This window comes from Musa acuminata, chromosome BXJ1-3 (assembly GCF_036884655.1).
Source record: "Musa acuminata AAA Group cultivar baxijiao chromosome BXJ1-3, Cavendish_Baxijiao_AAA, whole genome shotgun sequence".
In the NCBI taxonomy this organism is placed as follows: domain Eukaryota; kingdom Viridiplantae; phylum Streptophyta; class Magnoliopsida; order Zingiberales; family Musaceae; genus Musa; species Musa acuminata.
In genome coordinates, this window is record NC_088329.1 from 34,959,285 (window position 1) to 34,977,896 (window position 18,612).

The 18,612-nt window shown below is 39.2% G+C and overlaps 4 protein-coding genes across 13 annotated transcripts in view; 3 read left to right on the forward strand and 1 right to left on the reverse strand.

Annotated features, from left to right (window-relative positions):
• Positions 1 to 7,550, forward strand: part of LOC135625608 (eIF-2-alpha kinase GCN2-like) — a 49,656-nt gene extending 42,106 nt beyond the window's left edge. For 5 of the 6 annotated variants that reach the window (XM_065130630.1, XM_065130648.1, XM_065130656.1 and 2 more), the window contains 6 exons: positions 131 to 232; positions 4,028 to 4,113; positions 4,203 to 4,305; positions 4,403 to 4,525; positions 6,252 to 6,390; positions 7,232 to 7,550. In XM_065130630.1, coding sequence (XP_064986702.1) covers positions 131 to 232; positions 4,028 to 4,113; positions 4,203 to 4,305; positions 4,403 to 4,525; positions 6,252 to 6,362 — 525 coding nt within the window. In that variant the 3' untranslated portion in view covers positions 6,363 to 6,390; positions 7,232 to 7,550. Of the gene's footprint in view, positions 1 to 130; positions 233 to 4,027; positions 4,114 to 4,202; positions 4,306 to 4,402; positions 4,526 to 6,251; positions 6,391 to 7,197 lie in introns of all 6 variants that reach the window. The other variant, XM_065130640.1, reaches the window with a different exon arrangement.
• Positions 7,551 to 8,295: 745 nt separating this feature from the next.
• Positions 8,296 to 9,118, forward strand: LOC135625645 (calmodulin-like protein 3). Its single transcript, XM_065130709.1, has one exon. It carries the CDS (start codon positions 8,368 to 8,370, stop codon positions 9,031 to 9,033), a length of 666 nt encoding a protein of 221 aa, XP_064986781.1. The 5' UTR covers positions 8,296 to 8,367; the 3' UTR covers positions 9,034 to 9,118.
• Positions 9,119 to 9,263: 145 nt separating this feature from the next.
• LOC108952399 (uncharacterized CRM domain-containing protein At3g25440, chloroplastic-like) lies at positions 9,264 to 17,652 on the forward strand. Of its 5 annotated transcripts, XM_065130683.1 has the most exons (8): positions 9,264 to 9,402; positions 9,495 to 9,885; positions 11,330 to 11,731; positions 12,073 to 12,582; positions 12,964 to 14,138; positions 14,520 to 14,738; positions 15,242 to 15,495; positions 15,882 to 17,652. In XM_065130683.1, exons 1-5 carry the CDS (start codon positions 9,305 to 9,307, stop codon positions 12,970 to 12,972), a joined length of 1,410 nt encoding a protein of 469 aa, XP_064986755.1. In that variant the 5' UTR covers positions 9,264 to 9,304; the 3' UTR covers positions 12,973 to 14,138; positions 14,520 to 14,738; positions 15,242 to 15,495; positions 15,882 to 17,652. The 5 variants fall into 5 exon arrangements, with proteins under 5 accessions (XP_064986755.1, XP_064986766.1, XP_064986762.1 ...); XM_065130694.1 differs by lacking the exons at positions 15,242 to 15,495; positions 15,882 to 17,652 and having other exon boundaries at positions 12,964 to 13,182; positions 13,692 to 14,138; positions 14,520 to 14,948; XM_065130690.1 differs by lacking the exons at positions 15,242 to 15,495; positions 15,882 to 17,652 and having other exon boundaries at positions 12,964 to 13,585; positions 13,692 to 14,138; positions 14,520 to 14,848.
• LOC135625647 (transcription factor bHLH153-like) lies at positions 16,250 to 17,224 on the reverse strand. Its single transcript, XM_065130723.1, has 5 exons — positions 17,069 to 17,224; positions 16,915 to 16,977; positions 16,761 to 16,826; positions 16,615 to 16,662; positions 16,250 to 16,508 (listed from the first exon to the last, which is right to left on the reverse strand). Exons 1-5 carry the CDS (start codon positions 17,222 to 17,224, stop codon positions 16,383 to 16,385), a joined length of 459 nt encoding a protein of 152 aa, XP_064986795.1. The 3' UTR covers positions 16,250 to 16,382.
• Positions 17,653 to 18,612: the final 960 nt, after the last annotated feature.

Here is an 18,612-nt window from a genome sequence, read left to right on the forward strand (position 1 = left end):
ATACTTTTTTCTATTGGAAGATATACCAGTGATATTCTCTTTATCTTTTTGTTTCATTTATCTGATAGATTTTCCTTGTGTGTCATTTTGTTGCATCTAATTAATGTGATCCTATCTTAACTTCAAATAGATATACTTGAAAGAGAGTATCTCTTCGAGTTCTGAAGCATTCTTGCTTGCTGTTGGTGGCCGGTATGATCATTTGATTCAGTGGACATGGGATAGTGAATGTGTAAGTTTTACAATGTCAAGCTGCTTCAATTATTAAATTTCGTTTGGTCATCTATTGCATACAATATATGATGATCTTTGTCGATAGAGGTTTTTAAGATACCTTTATTTTTTTAACAACTCAGCTTGTTTATAGGTTGCGACAATAACAACAACAACAACAAGCCATAATGTCCCAACTATTTGGGATTAAAGATCTTTCATCATCATTGAGCCCTATACAATAATGCCCTTAAATTAATATAATTTAAATTCTTCTTTATAGTTTTTAATAAGGTCTTTTTAGGTCTGCGTCTGCCTTTTGTGACACCTCTAATACTACTTGTCTCATGTTTTATAAGTATAGCATCCGTAGGTCTTCTTGACATGTCTATGCTATCTTAGACAGTGATTTCCTTGTTTTATCCTTTGTCAGAACTTAGAACTACCCTTAATTGTTCATGAAAGAAAACATTTTATTTTCTATATCTTATAGTAAATTAAACCCTTAGTTTGTCATCATAGGTTGCAAAGATTTATATATTAAATTGTACTGGCTATAACAGCTAATCTTGCTAACTGTTATTTACTAGTTTGAGTTGGAATTAGTACCAGTAATGTCATATATCAAATATGCTCGAGTAGCACCCACACATCAGTTTTTTTGTTTTCTGAGCAATTTATTCTGGTATATTTATTTTGGATTAATGTCGAACCAGTACAGCGTCCGGACCAGTATCTAAATTCTGGATAGACTGCATACCTGATATAAAAACTGCTATTATATTGTTTATGTGTTGGGCATTTGACTGAGGTCTCTCTGCAATTGTGTTTCATTAGATGAATTATGGCTGAGAAGAAAAGCAGGATGACTGCATAGGATATTGTTATTATCCTCGGAATCATTTCTTATTGCACTAAAGACTCCTAAGGCTTGTCTTCGCCCTTTTCTTATCATCTCCTTGCCCCTAAATCTACTCCCTTAAGAATGTTTTCCACGTCAAGGATTTTGGTGCCACCCAGTATGGTGCAGGCGAAATGGCGTTCCTTGCTCATGGGAGGGTACTTGAGGGAAATCATATGTATTTACACTATACAACGGACAAATATACAATTTTCAATGTCAAGAGGTCCAAATAAAATTGTTCTTTGTATTTTCTTTATACCCATTAAAAAGGGGGGGGGGGGGGGGGTGGGGGGAGAGACCTAGTTTGCTAGATGTTTGTCTAAATACACGGTTATCAATCTTAAGACCAAGAATTGCAATTTTGGCTACCAGACTTATGTTGGACCATGGTCGGATTGTTATGGCTCGGTCTGTTCTAATGTATTTATTTAGTAAGTTGATGTTGTAATCCTTGAAATTTATGAAAGGGAAATCTAGGGGGTGACATCATATGCGTAGTGAAATAATATAAAACAAAATTCTTAAATTTCCCAAAGATGTGTTCGTCATGCGAAGATTGGTGCGTAAAATCCGTGAAATTGAGAACTGCGTATATTAAAGATTGTGTTATCTAGGGAGATTGTATATCTCTGAATCCCTATAGATCTCTAGGAGAGGGTAAAGGAGATCAAATGTCCTCTTATCTAGCGGTAATCCACACAGTAGGGCTGCGACGACGCTCCTCAAATCATCATCCTGCTATCTAAGGAAGAGAAGGAAAGAGGAGAATAGGACGTGGCAACCAATAGAGGCTCTAGCCTATGAACCTTTGGTTCCCTCCTATTTATAGAGGTCCCCTATCAACTTAACCCTAATGGATCCTGCCCTAATGGGTATTGGATCTCCATCCAACTACCCAAGCCTCTTAGAATAGTATATCTCTATCTAATAATCTCTCATTGGCTCTGATTAGATCTCATTCATAGGATCCAATAATTCAGGGGTTTATTGGATATCTAATAAGATAGGGGCTCCGGCAGATATCTCATATCTGAACCTCTACTTATTGCAACGCCTACCATATATGTGTGACCCTCTAGACCCAATATCGAACTAGCTGTGAGTCATACCTGTCAGAACTCCTTCTGACTCAGTGAATTATTATCTTCATAATAATTTACTCGACTCAATGATTGCAGACATACTAGGCCACCATGTCGTAGTCCCTAGACGATTCAGAGGAATCCAATCCGTTGGACCTGTCTGTTCTAAGTTACCGTATACCTATAGTCCCTCATCTATCTAATATCCCAAAGATCGTATATCGAGCATGGTGCTATCAGACCCATACGGTTTCTACTCGAGTCTCGCTCTAATCGGATTCTCCAAGAGAACTCTTTTTCTATCAATCCGAACGACTCTGGCCAGGGATTTGTCTGAGCAAGAACACATGGGATATTCCTCTCATGACACCGAGAGCGGATGATTCTCTATCAACACTCAATAGTCCTTGTAAGGTTGGCTACCACTCTTCATGACCGATTGTGCTATATCTGAAACTTTCAGACCTATAAGTCTGGTATCAAAGAGTGGAGAACTCATACAGGACATTCTTGATGTCTAAAGTCTAAGGACTAGATACACCATTGGGACAATAGAATCGTTGTCTGACAATGAGGTATCATTAACCATCCAGTATCCCGTAAGCGGATCAATTAGTGAACTCATTCTCCAGTGAGCACCTACACTTTATCCCTAGTATCTCCACACGAGCGGCTATGAGACCAGTTGCCTCCATCATATGGACGGGTATATAACACACTAGTCTGTTCGGTTATCTCGATATCCCTCTCGAGTAACCTATGACCAGGATTATTTAGGATCTGTGTTTAAAGGCGAATCAGTCTTATTATCATGATCTCATCATAATCTGATTCCCATTGCACAGATTCATGAACATCATAATATATATACATATACGCAATAAGCAATATAAAGTGATACAATGTCAAATAATAACAATAAGCAAAAAGATTACGTGTTTTGTCACATATGTCATCACTCACGTGATTGGCTTACAGGGCACTTATGACTAACAATTTACATACTTGATTATTTGAGGACTAGTGAAAAATCGCTAGAGGTGAAGAAATGATGCTTCAAATTGTTTGCTTCCATTTTGATTTTTCTTTATCAAGGAAGCATAATAGTGGTGCACACAAAACAAATATCTTTCAATGTGTCTATATGTTTTTGTATGTGCCTAGAGTGTGCTAAAAGTCATCTTAAATCCACTAAGACATACTGTAGTGACTGCTTAGATGATCAACCCTTTTGGGATCATTCATAATGTACTTAAAATATTACCTCTTTCATAAACCTTGTCCCTTTATTTCTTTTCTATGAGATCAAGATATGGTCTTCCAAGTGTGGACTCATCTCATGCCAAGCCAAAATCAAAACTCTTCTTTTGCTGGTTGAACTCATTGCAAAGATATTTTGAAAATAGGGACCTGCTACAATGTTATGCACAATGTTACCGTAAACTTTTGTTTGATAAGGATAGAAGAAGAAACTCCAGTTGTATTGTGTAATCTCTTCATGTAAGTGTTTCAGTATGAGATTTAAACCTTGTTCATTGTTGTTATCTGTATGTTTCTTCCTGCTGTGTTCATAGATTATACAATTCTCTCAATTACTTTTGTGATTAAAAGCAAAGACAAGTATTGAAATATTGTATCATATCGAAGTTTCGACATTCACTCGGTACGGTATGGACTATATACCGAGCAGTATACCATTCAGTATACCGGTCGGTATATATATATATATATATATAAAAGTAATCCTTGAGCGAAGATTGTAATTTAGCAATGGGACAAACTCTAGTCCTTTGCAATTTTTTTCTCTAATTATTTTTATTTTTGATAGAAATCCATCCCTCCAGGCGGTGTTGGAGTTAGCATTGCATTGGAGAAGATTCTTCTTCATTCTTCAGTAGATATCATGCCTTCCAGGTTTCTACGTGCTGTTTTGTGATTTTACAGTCTTAAAAATTGACTATTTTTGAAAGAAAACTCGTGGTCATATTTCCTTCTTTTCTTAGATTTGAATCCAGTACCCATGTTCTTGTCTGTTCAAGAGGCGGGGGTGGTCTGCTACCAGAGCGCATGGAAATTGTTGCAGAGCTATGGCAAGCCAACATAAAGGTGATGATTCTGAAAAATTAAACAACATCCACCTCTGGTAAACGAACTCATTAATTTAGAAGGGTATCTCATTCTGATAAACCATGACTTTTGTCAGGCTGAGTTTCTTCCCCAGACAGACCCGAGCCTCAAAGAACAGTACGAATATGCAAGTGAGCATGACATTAAATGCCTTATTATAATAACTGAAGCTGGTCTATCACAAGGAAGTCTAGTGAAGGTAACATATTTACAGAACTATTTTACATGGAAATTGATCATTTTCTTTAGATGCAATTTATGATAAAATCTTTGAGTCTCCACAGTTGAGTTTTTTGCCATCTGGATCATCTGCTCTGATTTTTCATGCAACTTGTTTAGAATGTGCATATTTGATTGTATACTCTGTTGCTTGTCTAAAGAATGTTTGTTACAGAATCTTAAGGCTTTATGCAGGTAACTATACTAAATTTATCTTTCCTGCTTTGTCATACTGATGCAAGTTGGTCCAAAATTGTGTTTGGTTCTAGTTCAGATAAAGTAGCTTTGGCCTTTATTGTTTCTATATTTCTGCTTTTGGAATCCATAGGAAACAATAGTCTTTGTGCCAAGCCTAGTGTTATTCGATTGTTTATATATGAGAGTTTCCTGCTTCAATAACATGGCCATCTGTAAAAGTCTCTTGGCAAGGTTGCAGCCAGCACAAGCTGTCCGACTACTTGCTCAAGTGAAACATCCTTATGAAGGATGTATTGTTGAGGGAATCTCATAAAAGGGACAACTTATCATAGCTAGGACATATGTTGATATATCCCCAGATGAGCAGGAAATACTTAAATAGAGACCAAACACAATCCATCACGGAGTTAAACAAAGTAACCCAGGTCTGAGATAATAGATGAATGCAATCGTCACAGGAAAAAGGTAACTAAGAGCAAAGATTTATATTTATTCTAACTTGAACACATGTTCTTGGTTCATATGAGCACCATTCATTGTTATATTGCACACAGAAATCATTTCTACTACAATCCTTAAAATACATTGAAATATTTGGAAAAATAGGTGAGTTGATCCAAGGATTTGAAGTTCAATCCGCTCTCAGTTTCAATAACAGGTGAAAGTATGTAGGGCTGTGTGCCCACCCATACTGCCTGGAATCACCAGAACAAACAACAAAAAATCAACACCAGCTTGTACCAACCTATATGACCTGGTATTGGTTCTTGGTGGGACTGATAAAAACTGATCCATACCAACTGGCACAAGCAAGATCTGATATCTTGCATTGATATATGCATAACGGTGGCAATCACACATGGTGTCTTCCACTTCTTTTTTAACTGTGCCAGTTCATCGTGGAGCTGGTATCCAGATCAGATGGACTGACTATTCATCAACACTACATCCAAAAAGTTCCTTTGTTCTCTCATCATACTTAGTTGAAAAATTGATCTCATCGAACTAAATATTATTTTTCATTGAATCAGTTGGATGTTTCAGAGTTCCAAGTCCTGCTGCTATAACCTGTCTTCTCATTTTGGCTTGCATCATTTTCTTTTCACCGATAAACCCATGTGAATATGGTTGTGTAGTTCGACTTACTGATGGCACTTGTATTGTCAGTCATCTACCAGCACAGGTAGTTGCCATAGATATATAGTATCTGAATATTGACTTCTTAGCAAGTTGAGAATCATCTTTTTCTTAATTTCAAATTTTACTGCCGCAAAACAGTATCACAGTAGTATATTGTCATCTTTGAAGTCATCATAGTAGAGCTGCAGTGTAATATCACATATGTTGAATTGAATTCAGCATGTTTTCAGGAAAATGTCAGAGGTAATTATAGATGTTATATTTGTTGCACAGTTCTCTTCCATCCTCCATGCTCTGTTAGATAATGCATTTCCTTGCCTTTCACTTTGCCACTTTATCTATGAAATCTCAAGTGCTTGTTTTTCCAGGTTCGTCATCTTGAATTGAAGAAAGAGAAGGAAGTTAACAGAGAGGATGTTATAAAGTTTTTAATAGAAGCAATTTCTACACAGTTCAGGAACCTTGCATTATGGACTTAATTATTTCATACATTCAAGTCTTTCACAGGTTTGTTTCCTTTGAGTACTTCAAGATTGTGTGAGGTGTTAGACATACATCATGTTCCAAATAATGCCAGAGCCCTTATCGATAAAAGATAGTAATAGCAACTACAGTGGGAAAATAATTGAGATAAAGATGTCTTTAGCAATTAAGCCTCTTGTGTGGTACATTTTCGCTGGTTTATTGTTATGTACTTGTCATCCAAAGTCACTAACAGATTTGAATTCAGGAAAGATGATGATTTAAATAAACTGTCCTATATGAGCCAAGGTTAGAGCTATTGGATAGGAGTTTTGCAGGTGGACTAGTGGGCAATTTATATATTTCATGTTTAATGCACAGATATATCATCGTGATGAATATCGTAATGTTCCATTCATTTATGGTATGAACTAAGAATGCCGTTCATAACTTGAATATATTAAGATATTTTTGTTGCAAGGAAAACTAATATGCTTAAGCCAACATTAACATTAGGATTTGACATCCAATCTGATATTGGCAAATGATATATTTAATTTGTCTACTGTTTTGGTACCATATTCGATTTTGGATTACCCACTTAATTTCTTCTCAGATTAGGGTGATGCTAAACTTAACTTTAATTCGTTTTATCCGACTTAACAAGAGGTTTGTCCAGATTGTTTTCCAGGTGGCACAACTTGCGAACCTAAACCAGAACCACATAGGATCATTTAACGTTCTTACATGAATGGCTTGCATTTTCTCTTATCATGCTATCGATACAAGTATTCACTAATATCTGATCACCTAAACTAATTTGAGTTATTTTACCCCCCTTGCTAATTGTAGTCTACTGGATATATGGTTGCTTGTTCAATTGCAGCCGCAGCTGAGGATTGAAGTGTAAATTACAATTAGGAAGGCAATTTTTCCATCTACTGGATATCTCGTTGCTTGTTGACTTGTAGATGAAGTCCTTTTACGCCAAATGCAGCAGCAGCAGCAGCTATGGTTCTATTCTTTCATTTCTTACAAATTTTGAACATTTCATGTAAATATAAAACAGTAACTAGCATTTCCCCTATTATATTGTCTCCTTTTTGTTGTGACATTTCTTCTGCGTTTAAAAGATGTATAGAACTGATGTTGTTGTATCAACAAGGACCTGTTTTTAATATGCTTCAAAGCTCTATTACTCTCTACATTTTACCCTCTTCTCGAAGTCTCCACTTTTTCTGACTTGATTTGACTATTATTTAGCAGATAGTATGTTAGAATTATTCCTTTTTTCTAAAAAGACATTTATATATAAATGTAATACAATATTTTATTTGTTTGTACTTTTCGTGTTAAATATATGTTCGTTTCTTTAAAAGCTCATCTTTTGCAATGGATTTTTTTATTTTGCTTTAATAAAATAATCCATTAGGTCACCTAATAATAAATAGTTCATTAGGTCGACCTAAACTACCAAACGTCTCTGTGAACCCACAAAGACTACAACTAATTTCCAGTTCAACATTACGTGCATCTCTCCACCTTCCAAAGTGCCTCCGCGGCATCGTCGACCCTCGAATTATTGTTTTTTAATATTTTCTTTTCATCAATTCCTCTTGCTTATTAATTTTTTCCCTTCATATCCGTGCTAACTTTGATTAATCACATCGTATTATTCCAGCTTAGGTGATTCCAGTGCATATAAACATCCAAGAAATCTCACCCGTTGATATCCCTAGTCATCACGTGTGGGGCGCACCGGATAAGATCCCGGGAAGCGGCGGACCCCTCGAGACGACGCCTGCCGCGTTCGCCCCACTGCGCGGGCCGTCGAATCCGGCGCTGCGGTCTCCACCAGCCGTCTCTGCCTTTTCTACGGCGCGTAACATTCCCCACCGACGCGCTTGCGCTAAACCAACTCCGCCGGCAACAGCGTGTGGGGACGAGAGGCGAAGGGCGACATGGCTGCTTTAAAGCTCGTCGCTACCGCCAGTCCTTCCGCACCACACGATAGATCGCGCAATGGAACTGACTCCGTTGCCAATTGTCCTCGTAAGGCTTTCCCTCCTTTGCCTTCGCCTCATCAGCCGCCTCCTCTATTTCCTCCCCAAGAAGCTCACCTCCCTCCTCCTCTCGCCTTCTTCTTCTTCTTCTTCTTCTCCGAGCCATGAGAACCCGGCTGCCTCGTTTGCTTCCACGGTGGCGGCGAGGCCGGCGTCGTCCGCGCCATCCATGGACCCGTCGGAGCTGAAGCCGGTCTTCCACATGTTCGACCGCAACGGCGACGGCCGCATCACGAAGGAAGAGCTCAGCGACTCTCTCCGGAACCTGGGCATACGCGTCCCCGAGGCGGAGCTGGCGTCCATGATCGAACGGATCGACGCGAACGGAGACGGGTACGTCGACTCGGACGAGTTCGCCACGCTCTACCGGTCCATCATGGAGGAGCGGGACGAGGAGGAGGAGGACATGCGCGAGGCCTTCAACGTGTTCGACCGCAACGGGGACGGGTTCATCACCGTCGAAGAGCTGCGCTCCGTGCTCGCCTCGCTGGGTCTCAAGCAGGGCAGGACCGCGGAGGACTGCAAGACGATGATCAACACGGTGGACGTGGATGGCGATGGGATGGTGGACTTCAAGGAGTTTAGGCAGATGATGAACGGGGGAGGGTTCGCGGCCAGCAGTTAGTAATGGCTGCAGTGAGTGTAGATAGTGACGATGATGACGGGAGAATCTCCTGAGCTCTTTTCTCAAAATGGCTTCGTGTTTTCTCTTTCTTGTTGTTAGTCTCTGTGTATTGTTGAGATCAAGTCTCAAAGTCAACCTTAGTCAACGTAACCGATAAACCAGTTTTAAACAAGTCAACTAAATTTCCAGGGTCGTTTCGGAACGCCACTTCGTATATTGCCGCGGTGATGATTCGCTCTATTCGACCCCGCTGCCGTAGGCGAGCGCTGCGATGGGGAGTCGCGCTGCTCTGTTCCTCCCCAAACTACGTAAAAGGTGGCATCTTTCTCGAATCCGCCTCCATTGCTCTCCTCCTCCCCTGCGTTCCTGGTACTTAAACCCTAGCCCTAATTCCCTGATCCCACTCTCCCCCTCCTCTTCTTCGATTCGTCCGTGTTATCTCAATCACTTTCCGATGACAGGTCCCCTGTTTCCCCTCTCGATTCGTTACGTACTTGGTTTGTCGCCCGGAGCTTGAGTTATGCCTCGGTCAGTTTCGTGCTCTCCAAAGACAGGTCTCCTGTTGTCTCTCTCGGTCCGTTCCACGTTCGTTGGGTTAAGCGGAGCTTGAGCCACGGCTCGGTCAACCTCGTCCTCAACGACGGGAAGCCGCGGTTCGAGACCCACGAGATCGAGCAGCCCAAGAAGGGGAAGTACCGGACGAAGAAGAGGCTGAAGCTGCAGCGGAAGCGGGAGAGGCGGAAGAGGAGGGAGGCGAGCAAGACGGACCCGCGAAGAATCCGGCCCAAGGGCAAGAAGAATAAGGTGAGGTTCCCCACCGCGGAGGACCGGATCAAGTATAAGATGGAGAAGGTATAAACTTAACAGATAGCTTCAAAGATTATAACCTTTTTAGATGATCGCATTCTTTATTCATATACTGCTCCCCAAAGTCTAGCACCCTTAAGATTCTTCTTGTTCATTTGTTTTGGCTTCAGAGTATGTTTCCTACCTCTGTCGCCTCTTTATATTGCGCATCAACTGTTTGTTGAAACTCCCAACTTTCAATGCCCAATATAGGGTCTGAAATTCATAAAATTCCTACCTCTGTCTCCTCTCTGTATTGTGCATGTTCTATTAAGATTCCAAGCTTTTGGTACCCAGGTTGATCAAATTCAGGTCTGTCTAAGAAAATCTATCTCATTGATGATTTAAATTGGATGGGCTTGTTTCAGATAGAGCCCGTCACTTCTTTCCTGTATCATTCTAGACTAACCTTTTTCTTGGTCATAATGTGTTCTCTCTATAAGCATCTACTCTAGGTAACATACTCAGCAATCTACATGGCTTTTAATTATGCTTCGACAACCCTGAAATGGGACAAACAAGAATCGTATTGATATTGTTCCGTAATTGATTAAAAATATATGACATTTATGAATATTCCAACTAATACATTAGGTTCATGACTGAAATCCTTGCACAACTAATAGAATAGGAGTACTTGCATTCGAAATTTTCTCAAATCAAGCCATTGATAAAAAGGAGAACTTACATATAAAGAATAACAGAGTAAATCAATGCTAGAAAGATACTTACACAGAGCTCTATATCTTATTGAGTTCTTTAGGGTTGTTTACTTCTTGATAGCTTCCATGTTTAGTTGGATCTATCTATGGATGAGTTCAGGCTTGTATCCCGATCAAACCAGAACCACTGAAATGGTTGAAACTTGACGAATTCCATAAAATTTTAAGCAGGATCAGTTGAAATTCATAGCCATGTGGTTATATCCTACTTTTCTGCCAGATTAATATCATTTTGATTCCCTTTCTTTTCTTTTTTTTTTTCTTGTAGAGCATGAGATCCTAGATTGGTAATACATGGAACGCATGCATCTAACCGTATGGTCTTATCCATATATGATGCTCGTGTAAGAAATATCTTGCAATTGTGATTTGCAGCATCATTTCCAAGTCTAATTGTCAAAATTTTGGAAGTATTTTTTGAACCACGAGCTAACTCATATCAATTATGTGTTCTATAACCAAGTAGTTAAGAGTTGTTATTGATTACACTTGCATATAATGTTCCTTTTAATGCATGGTTAGGCAAAACATACATGTGAGTAGTGATATCATGCCGTAGCTTTTGAATTAATGTGGTTGAGTATCAGTTGCTGCTGGCTCATGAGTTCTTTTAATGGTCCTCCTAGAGTTCAGACGATATAATATATTCTTGTTAATATTTATTATTCGTCGGCATGCCTCTTTGGTTTGTTTAACAAAAGTAAAAGGTTATCTTGTTTTTATTGAAGGCCAAAATTAAGGAAGCCTTGCTGGTTGAAAAGCTAAAGAAATATGAAATTTCGAAAGTTGAAGGTCCAGAGATCAAACCACAAGTCTTGACTGGGGAGGAACGCTTTTACTTGAAAAAAATGGCCCAAAAGAAGTCCAATTATGTACCTGTCGGAAGGCGAGGCATCTTTGGAGGTGTAATATTGAACATGCATTTGCACTGGAAAAAACATGAAACAGTTAAAGTCATCTGCAGGCCATGTAAAACAGGCCAAGTTCATGAATATGCAAAAGAATTAGCAAGACTGAGTGGTGGGATACCAATCCAAATTATTGGCAGCGACACAATAATATTTTATCGGGGAAAGAACTATGTTCAACCAGAAGTTATGTCACCCATTGATACACTATCCAAGAAGAAAGTATGTATCAGAAATCTCCTCGTTTCTTAAGTTTTTGTTTTCCTGATATCACTTATGCATATATTCGGCTTATCTTGCATTTTACAGTGTGCTTCGCATTTGCTTGTGTTGACTGCTATCATGTGATGACATGACACTTGGATATGAATCCCTAACTAGGAAATAAAAAAGGTATCAAGAATTGGACATAAAGCTACATCTGAAATCCACACATGATACATGTACCTTAATCCAAATGTAGATTTTTCCCGTATGACAAATATAACTGACTGGGGCCTCAGTAAGTAGGATGCTTGGTGACCAATCTATTTTTTCTTATTTTTCTTGTTTTCTATTTTCAGGCACTTGAAAAGTCCAAATATGAACAATCATTGGACACAGTAAGGCACTTTATTGCAATATCTGAGAAGGAACTTGAACTTTATTACAGACATGTTGCACTCTATGGTGACCCAAACTTTCGGAACGCAGATTTGGTTTATGGGGATGGAAAACAAGGGCCCCAAGTGAGGATATCAGAAAAGCCACCTTCAACTGAGAACATAAGTATCAACTCAACCAGTCATGATGCTTCTGCAAGTCTATTTGATGAAGAAAATTTCTCTTCAACTGGTGATGATGACATGTCTGATGATAATTCTGATGATGAAATTTGCTCATCAGCTAGTGATGATATGTCTGAACATTTTTGCGATGAAGAAAGTGTCTGTTTGTCTCATGACAATTCAGCTACATCTCTTTCAGAAGCAGAGTCTGATTCTGATGACGGACAACTCGGGGCAGTTGAAATTGACTCTGAAGGAGAACCAGTGTTGGATTTCGAAGTGAATTCGGAAGATGAAGAAAACACTGTGAGTACATGCATACCAATCCTGAGATATTTGTTCTGAAATGCTGCGCTGAAACTGTACCCTCACACTGCAACTTGACTTTGCAGGCAGTTAATTTTGCACAGTCATTGTGGAAATAAAAAATAAATGAAATGAAATTTCTTTATTTGCTCTTGAGAAGCATCATATTTGATTTTCTTCATTATTTATCCAATTAATTTAGATATTCATATCTTCTCACAATTTTGAGTCCTTTAGCTGCATTGTTGTGTTCAATATATTCAACCAAATGTAAAAGTTTGGTCTGCTATTATAAAACCTGCAAAATGCATAGAGTGAAGGCATGCCTTATATTTCTTCTGTCTCGTGTCATTTTATATTTCTATTTGTGGCATTCTGCAGGCATGCTAGACTCTTTGAGGCTTTCACTGGGAGAAGAAAAGAAAAGTGAGATAATTGAGTTTAAGCAACAAACCACCGCAAGTCTTGACCAGAAAGTAAATATTTGAGGCCAGCTACATAGAAAGTGATGCTCCTGTTTTATGTTTTTTCGAGCTTGCGTCCAGCTATGGAAAGATATGCTATACATCATGGGAACAAAGCATTTTTTTTCTTAAAATGGTGATATCTCAATCTTTCACAGCTACTGAAGCCTTGGATTTTCTTGCAATGAATTTAAGAAATGTGCTACATTTTCATATCATTTTTATCATGATTAATCTTGTCATCCCTGTTGATGCTGCAACCAACAAAAATTTAAGCTCAGATACTTCTTTATCTTGTTGTTTAAATTGCCTTTTCAGATACAATAGTATATCTCACTTTATCTGACATCCAGATTGTATGATCATGGCCATGTTGTACAACATATAAAATATAAATGAATATATATATATATATATATATATATATATATATATATATATATATATGAGAATATATAGGTGAGCCATTGATATTGCAGTAAATCCAGATCCTGGGCGACATGAAAACCGTGTTTACAATTTCCATCACCACAGAATTGGTATCTATCTTTATAATTTGATGGACAGTCTTTTGAACTTCTTACATTTGTTAGTCTGGTTTCCTGACCTCTATCCATCTATGTTCTTTTTCTTGGTTTCTAATAGAAGCAAGATACTGGAGCTACATGGAATGCAAAATGAATTCAGAGGCATTATTCCTGTGATTTTGTTTATTTTGATCCAAGGGATGGAAAACAAGGGCCCCAAGTGAGGATATCAGAAAAGCCACCTTCAACTGAGAACATAAGTATCAACTCAACCAGTCATGATGCTTCTGCAAGTCTATTTGATGAAGAAAATTTCTCTTCAACTGGTGATGATGACATGTCTGATGATAATTCTGATGATGAAATTTGCTCATCAGCTAGTGATGATATGTCTGAACATTTTTGCGATGAAGAAAGTGTCTGTTTGTCTCATGACAATTCAGCTACATCTCTTTCAGAAGCAGAGTCTGATTCTGATGACGGACAACTCGGGGCAGTTGAAATTGACTCTGAAGGAGAACCAGTGTTGGATTTCGAAGTGAATTCGGAAGATGAAGAAAACACTGTGAGTACATGCATACCAATCCTGAGATATTTGTTCTGAAATGCTGCGCTGAAACTGTACCCTCACACTGCAACTTGACTTTGCAGGCAGTTAATTTTGCACAGTCATTGTGGAAATAAAAAATAAATGAAATGAAATTTCTTTATTTGCTCTTGAGAAGCATCATATTTGATTTTCTTCATTATTTATCCAATTAATTTAGATATTCATATCTTCTCACAATTTTGAGTCCTTTAGCTGCATTGTTGTGTTCAATATATTCAACCAAATGTAAAAGTTTGGTCTGCTATTATAAAACCTGCAAAATGCATAGAGTGAAGGCATGCCTTATATTTCTTCTGTCTCGTGTCATTTTATATTTCTATTTGTGGCATTCTGCAGGCATGCTAGACTCTTTGAGGCTTTCACTGGGAGAAGAAAAGAAAAGTGAGATAATTGAGTTTAAGCAACAAACCACCGCAAGTCTTGACCAGAAAGTAAATATTTGAGGCCAGCTACATAGAAAGTGATGCTCCTGTTTTATGTTTTTTCGAGCTTGCGTCCAGCTATGGAAAGATATGCTATACATCATGGGAACAAAGCATTTTTTTTCTTAAAATGGTGATATCTCAATCTTTCACAGCTACTGAAGCCTTGGATTTTCTTGCAATGAATTTAAGAAATGTGCTACATTTTCATATCATTTTTATCATGATTAATCTTGTCATCCCTGTTGATGCTGCAACCAACAAAAATTTAAGCTCAGATACTTCTTTATCTTGTTGTTTAAATTGCCTTTTCAGATACAATAGTATATCTCACTTTATCTGACATCCAGATTGTATGATCATGGCCATGTTGTACAACATATAAAATATAAATGAATATATATATATATATATATATATATATATATATATATATATGAGAATATATAGGTGAGCCATTGATATTGCAGTAAATCCAGATCCTGGGCGACATGAAAACCGTGTTTACAATTTCCATCACCACAGAATTGGTATCTATCTTTATAATTTGATGGACAGTCTTTTGAACTTCTTACATTTGTTAGTCTGGTTTCCTGACCTCTATCCATCTATGTTCTTTTTCTTGGTTTCTAATAGAAGCAAGATACTGGAGCTACATGGAATGCAAAATGAATTCAGAGGCATTATTCCTGTGATTTTGTTTATTTTGATCCAAGGGAAGGCCCTAACCGATGCTGCTTCAGTGAACTATTATGTCACCAAGCTTTCTGAAGGTTTTCTCGTGGCTTGTCCATTTCTCACCTCCAAGAGTCTTAACATGATGGTTTAATGGCTAGCTGGCAGTTCTACACTGGTGCATTATGTGCGAGATAAGCAAATTCTTCATCAAGGTGAGTGAACTATATAATGATCATATGGCTGAATAGTCATCCCTATACACATGTATGTACAGATGGGAATGGTGAGTCATCTTTTATGAAGCTTAATTTAGATCTTCTTTAAAATTATCTGTCTTTCCTGTGCACATTCTAAATTTTACTGGTGCTAACAAATTGCCCCTATCCTTGATCCATATATATTATACATATATATGTATATATATCTTTGCACTCATACAATCATCCAGTCATATTAGGCCCTTAGTTTAGATTATCCAAGGTTTCAAATCATTGATAACACTGATTGTTACAACAAGAAACTCTTTATTACATGACAGTCGAAAGGGTGGAATCTAAAATTTGCATCTCATTTGTCCTGTTTTATGTTCACTGTACAGGTTTTCACTTTTTTCTGAGAGCAGCACAAGATGTTTCTTAGCTGCTGCTGCCAAGGAACACGAGATGAACTGGGACTTTGATGTTATCCCTCTGAATGGTGATTGAGCCTCTCACTGGAATGATCTAACTGGAAGACCGAATGACTGGTCCAGTACTCGATCCAGGTTCTCGCATGGCATTAACTCAAATTGTGATTTTGTTTACTCTCTTCTAGACTTTACATGCGCAGGAGCCTCTTGCACTGAGGTCATCCTTTTAAACTTCTCATCTCCTTGAGCAGCAAGTATTGGAAATGATACTGCTTCATACACTTTACACCTTTGTGATCACTAGATCAGCTCACAGTAGTAAACATGCAACCAGCAGGGGACAAATACAATATCAGGTTACGAGTGTAAGATATCTACAATGAACAGGAGTTCTCAGGTCAGTAGAGGGAATGAAATGAATCGAGTTAGAAACCATCTGCCCTTTTACAGTGCCCCGAGCAAGTAGTAGTCCTATGGTTTTCTATTCGTGTTTACTGGTGCCCAGAGATCAGCGCCATTGCTTCGGGCAATCTGGAATGTGGAGGACAGCGGCACAAGACACAGGCCACGGCTTCTGAGGCTGTAATGATCATCCCCCTGGATCACATTACAAAGAGAAAGAGATGGTTATCAGCGAAAGGGGTCTGCGACCCACCTTGAATCTCTCTGAGTAACTGAGAATTCGATTGAAGAGAGAGCTGACCTCCATCTTCCCTGTCATTGCCTTCCTGAGATATGGAGCACAGAGCACCTGCGATGCACACGGTTTGATGACATGTGAAGAGAGAGAGAGCTAAGAATACCGATGGGACTGTAGATTGTCAGCAGATTAAGAGAGGGAGGGGAAACCTGGAGTTGTTCATGGAGGAATTTAATGTATGCAGTGGCCTCCGAAAGAACAGATGCTGTGTCTGACTGCATTCACAGAAAGCAATAACAAAATTTGAGGTGGGAACAAAAGTATTGCTGTGCAGCCATCAGAACTGGGTTGATGTCTGCCAACCTTCCCAAAAGGCGAGACCAGTTGTTGCAGCTTTGCCACTCTCTCTCCCATCCTGTCCTTCTCCTGATCACCCGTCTTAAACACCATCATCATTCCGAACACCCTATCGTTGCAAGTTTATGTCAGCATCACAGGAAGAGAAGAGAACACAGACCTTGGTGGACGTAGCAGCTCCTCTTCCACCATCGCTAGTTTTGGGCCTCTTTACCCCACTGCTGTCATTGTGACTTCTCGATGAACCGCTCATGTCGCGAAGAACGAAGCCATCATGGCTTGCTCGTTTGTGATCTGCCACTTCTGTCATCATCATCTTCTTCTTCTTCTTCTTCTTCTTCTTGCTGCTGCTACACTGTCACGGACATCTCGTGTTAAGTGCGTGGATTAAGAGCTCCTGTCCCGGAAGATTAAAAAAAAAAACGTGTATTCAGGGTCAGATTTCGAGACTGCAAGATCTTATCAGAATGGCCGTCAGCTTTTGACCAAGTGCTGCGATTAATCTTTGACGAAATGGTACGTCTCGTCGTTCCCGTCTTGCTGCCTCCTATTCTAATATATTATATTGTGCTCGTCTTCTTACTCCCTACGATTATATTGCATCTGTTTCCTTGTCACCCTTTTTACCTTTTGCTTCTAGAGATGCCATCACAGGGTAAACCCACCCATGTCTGAAAACTTCACTAGGCACACACAGAGAGAGAGAGAGAGAGAGAGAGAGAGAGAGAGAGAGCTTTTTATCAACTCCATCAAATTAGAGCCCTCTGTGACCTTGGTGCTTAGGAAAATACTGACCTGGTCCGGAGATATTGTTGGTAGTAGAAATGAACTGTTTGAACTCATCATTGTCAACAGCTACACCTTGGATCCCAAACTAGGCTTAGAGAAGCTTGTAATGGCACTTGCGTACTAGATATGGGCGTTCTTAGTGTCAAAAGATCCCTTCACTTGCCTCCCCATGTTCTATGATTCATATTACATTAGGTCCCTCCCAATAAGCTCTAAGAGTGTACCACAAGGAGTAGCGTCACTAGTCTGTGTCCTCCATCTCTCACCTACCTACACCTCCTAAGGTCCGAAGTGATGAGTAATAACCGAGAGATGGAAGGAGAGAGAGAGAGATACTTACCAGGATCAGAAATACATGGAAGATAAGCCTGATTCTTGATCAAAATGAACCGTAGTGTGACAGAGGAGGAGGAGGAGGAGGAGAGAGAGCTTGCTACAGGTGAGGGGTGGGAGGGGTTTTGAAGTATGGGGAGAGGGCTGTGGCTGTCATTTATATCGACACATAGCACAAGCGATGCCAAAGAGAGAAGTCATGTTGAGATTGGACATGGGAAGAAGAAACCTTCAAGGATTTCGTCTTGTGACAGCTAATATCCAACCCATGGTAGGGTCCGCTTCCCCTGCAGCGTTGATGTCATCCCCTTAAATTTGGGTCATCTCTCTTGTCTTCCCGTGGAAATCGTCAAGAAGCTTCCCCCAAACCTTTCTTTTTCACCAGTCGTAGGGTGTTGTAGGCTTAGACCGAGCCATGCAGACGCAATCGTCTGTATGGATCAGAAAGAAAGATTCAATCCAATCCAATCCCATCTTGGTTTTGTTGTATGTTCACTGAATTATATGATGCTAAAACAATGCTTGAATCACATCGAAGACATCCAAACAGGATTTCTATACTTTGCTTCATATTCTGCTTTA

Coding starts and splice junctions, on each gene's coding strand:
- LOC135625645 (XM_065130709.1), top strand. CDS start 8,368: ATGGAACTGACTCCGTTGCCAATTGTCCTCGTAAGGCTTTCCCTCCTT.
- LOC108952399 (XM_065130683.1), top strand. CDS start 9,305: ATGGGGAGTCGCGCTGCTCTGTTCCTCCCCAAACTACGTAAAAGGTGG. Junction 9,403..9,494: donor CCTCCTCCCCTGCGTTCCTG/GTACTTAAACCC, acceptor TTCCGATGACAG/GTCCCCTGTTTCCCCTCTCG. Junction 9,886..11,329: donor TCAAGTATAAGATGGAGAAG/GTATAAACTTAA, acceptor TTTTTATTGAAG/GCCAAAATTAAGGAAGCCTT.
- LOC135625647 (XM_065130723.1), bottom strand. CDS start 17,224: ATGATGATGACAGAAGTGGCAGATCACAAACGAGCAAGCCATGATGGC. Junction 16,978..17,068: donor GAGCTGCTACGTCCACCAAG/GTCTGTGTTCTC, acceptor ACGGGTGATCAG/GAGAAGGACAGGATGGGAGA. Junction 16,663..16,760: donor TCCTCCATGAACAACTCCAG/GTTTCCCCTCCC, acceptor TGTGCATCGCAG/GTGCTCTGTGCTCCATATCT.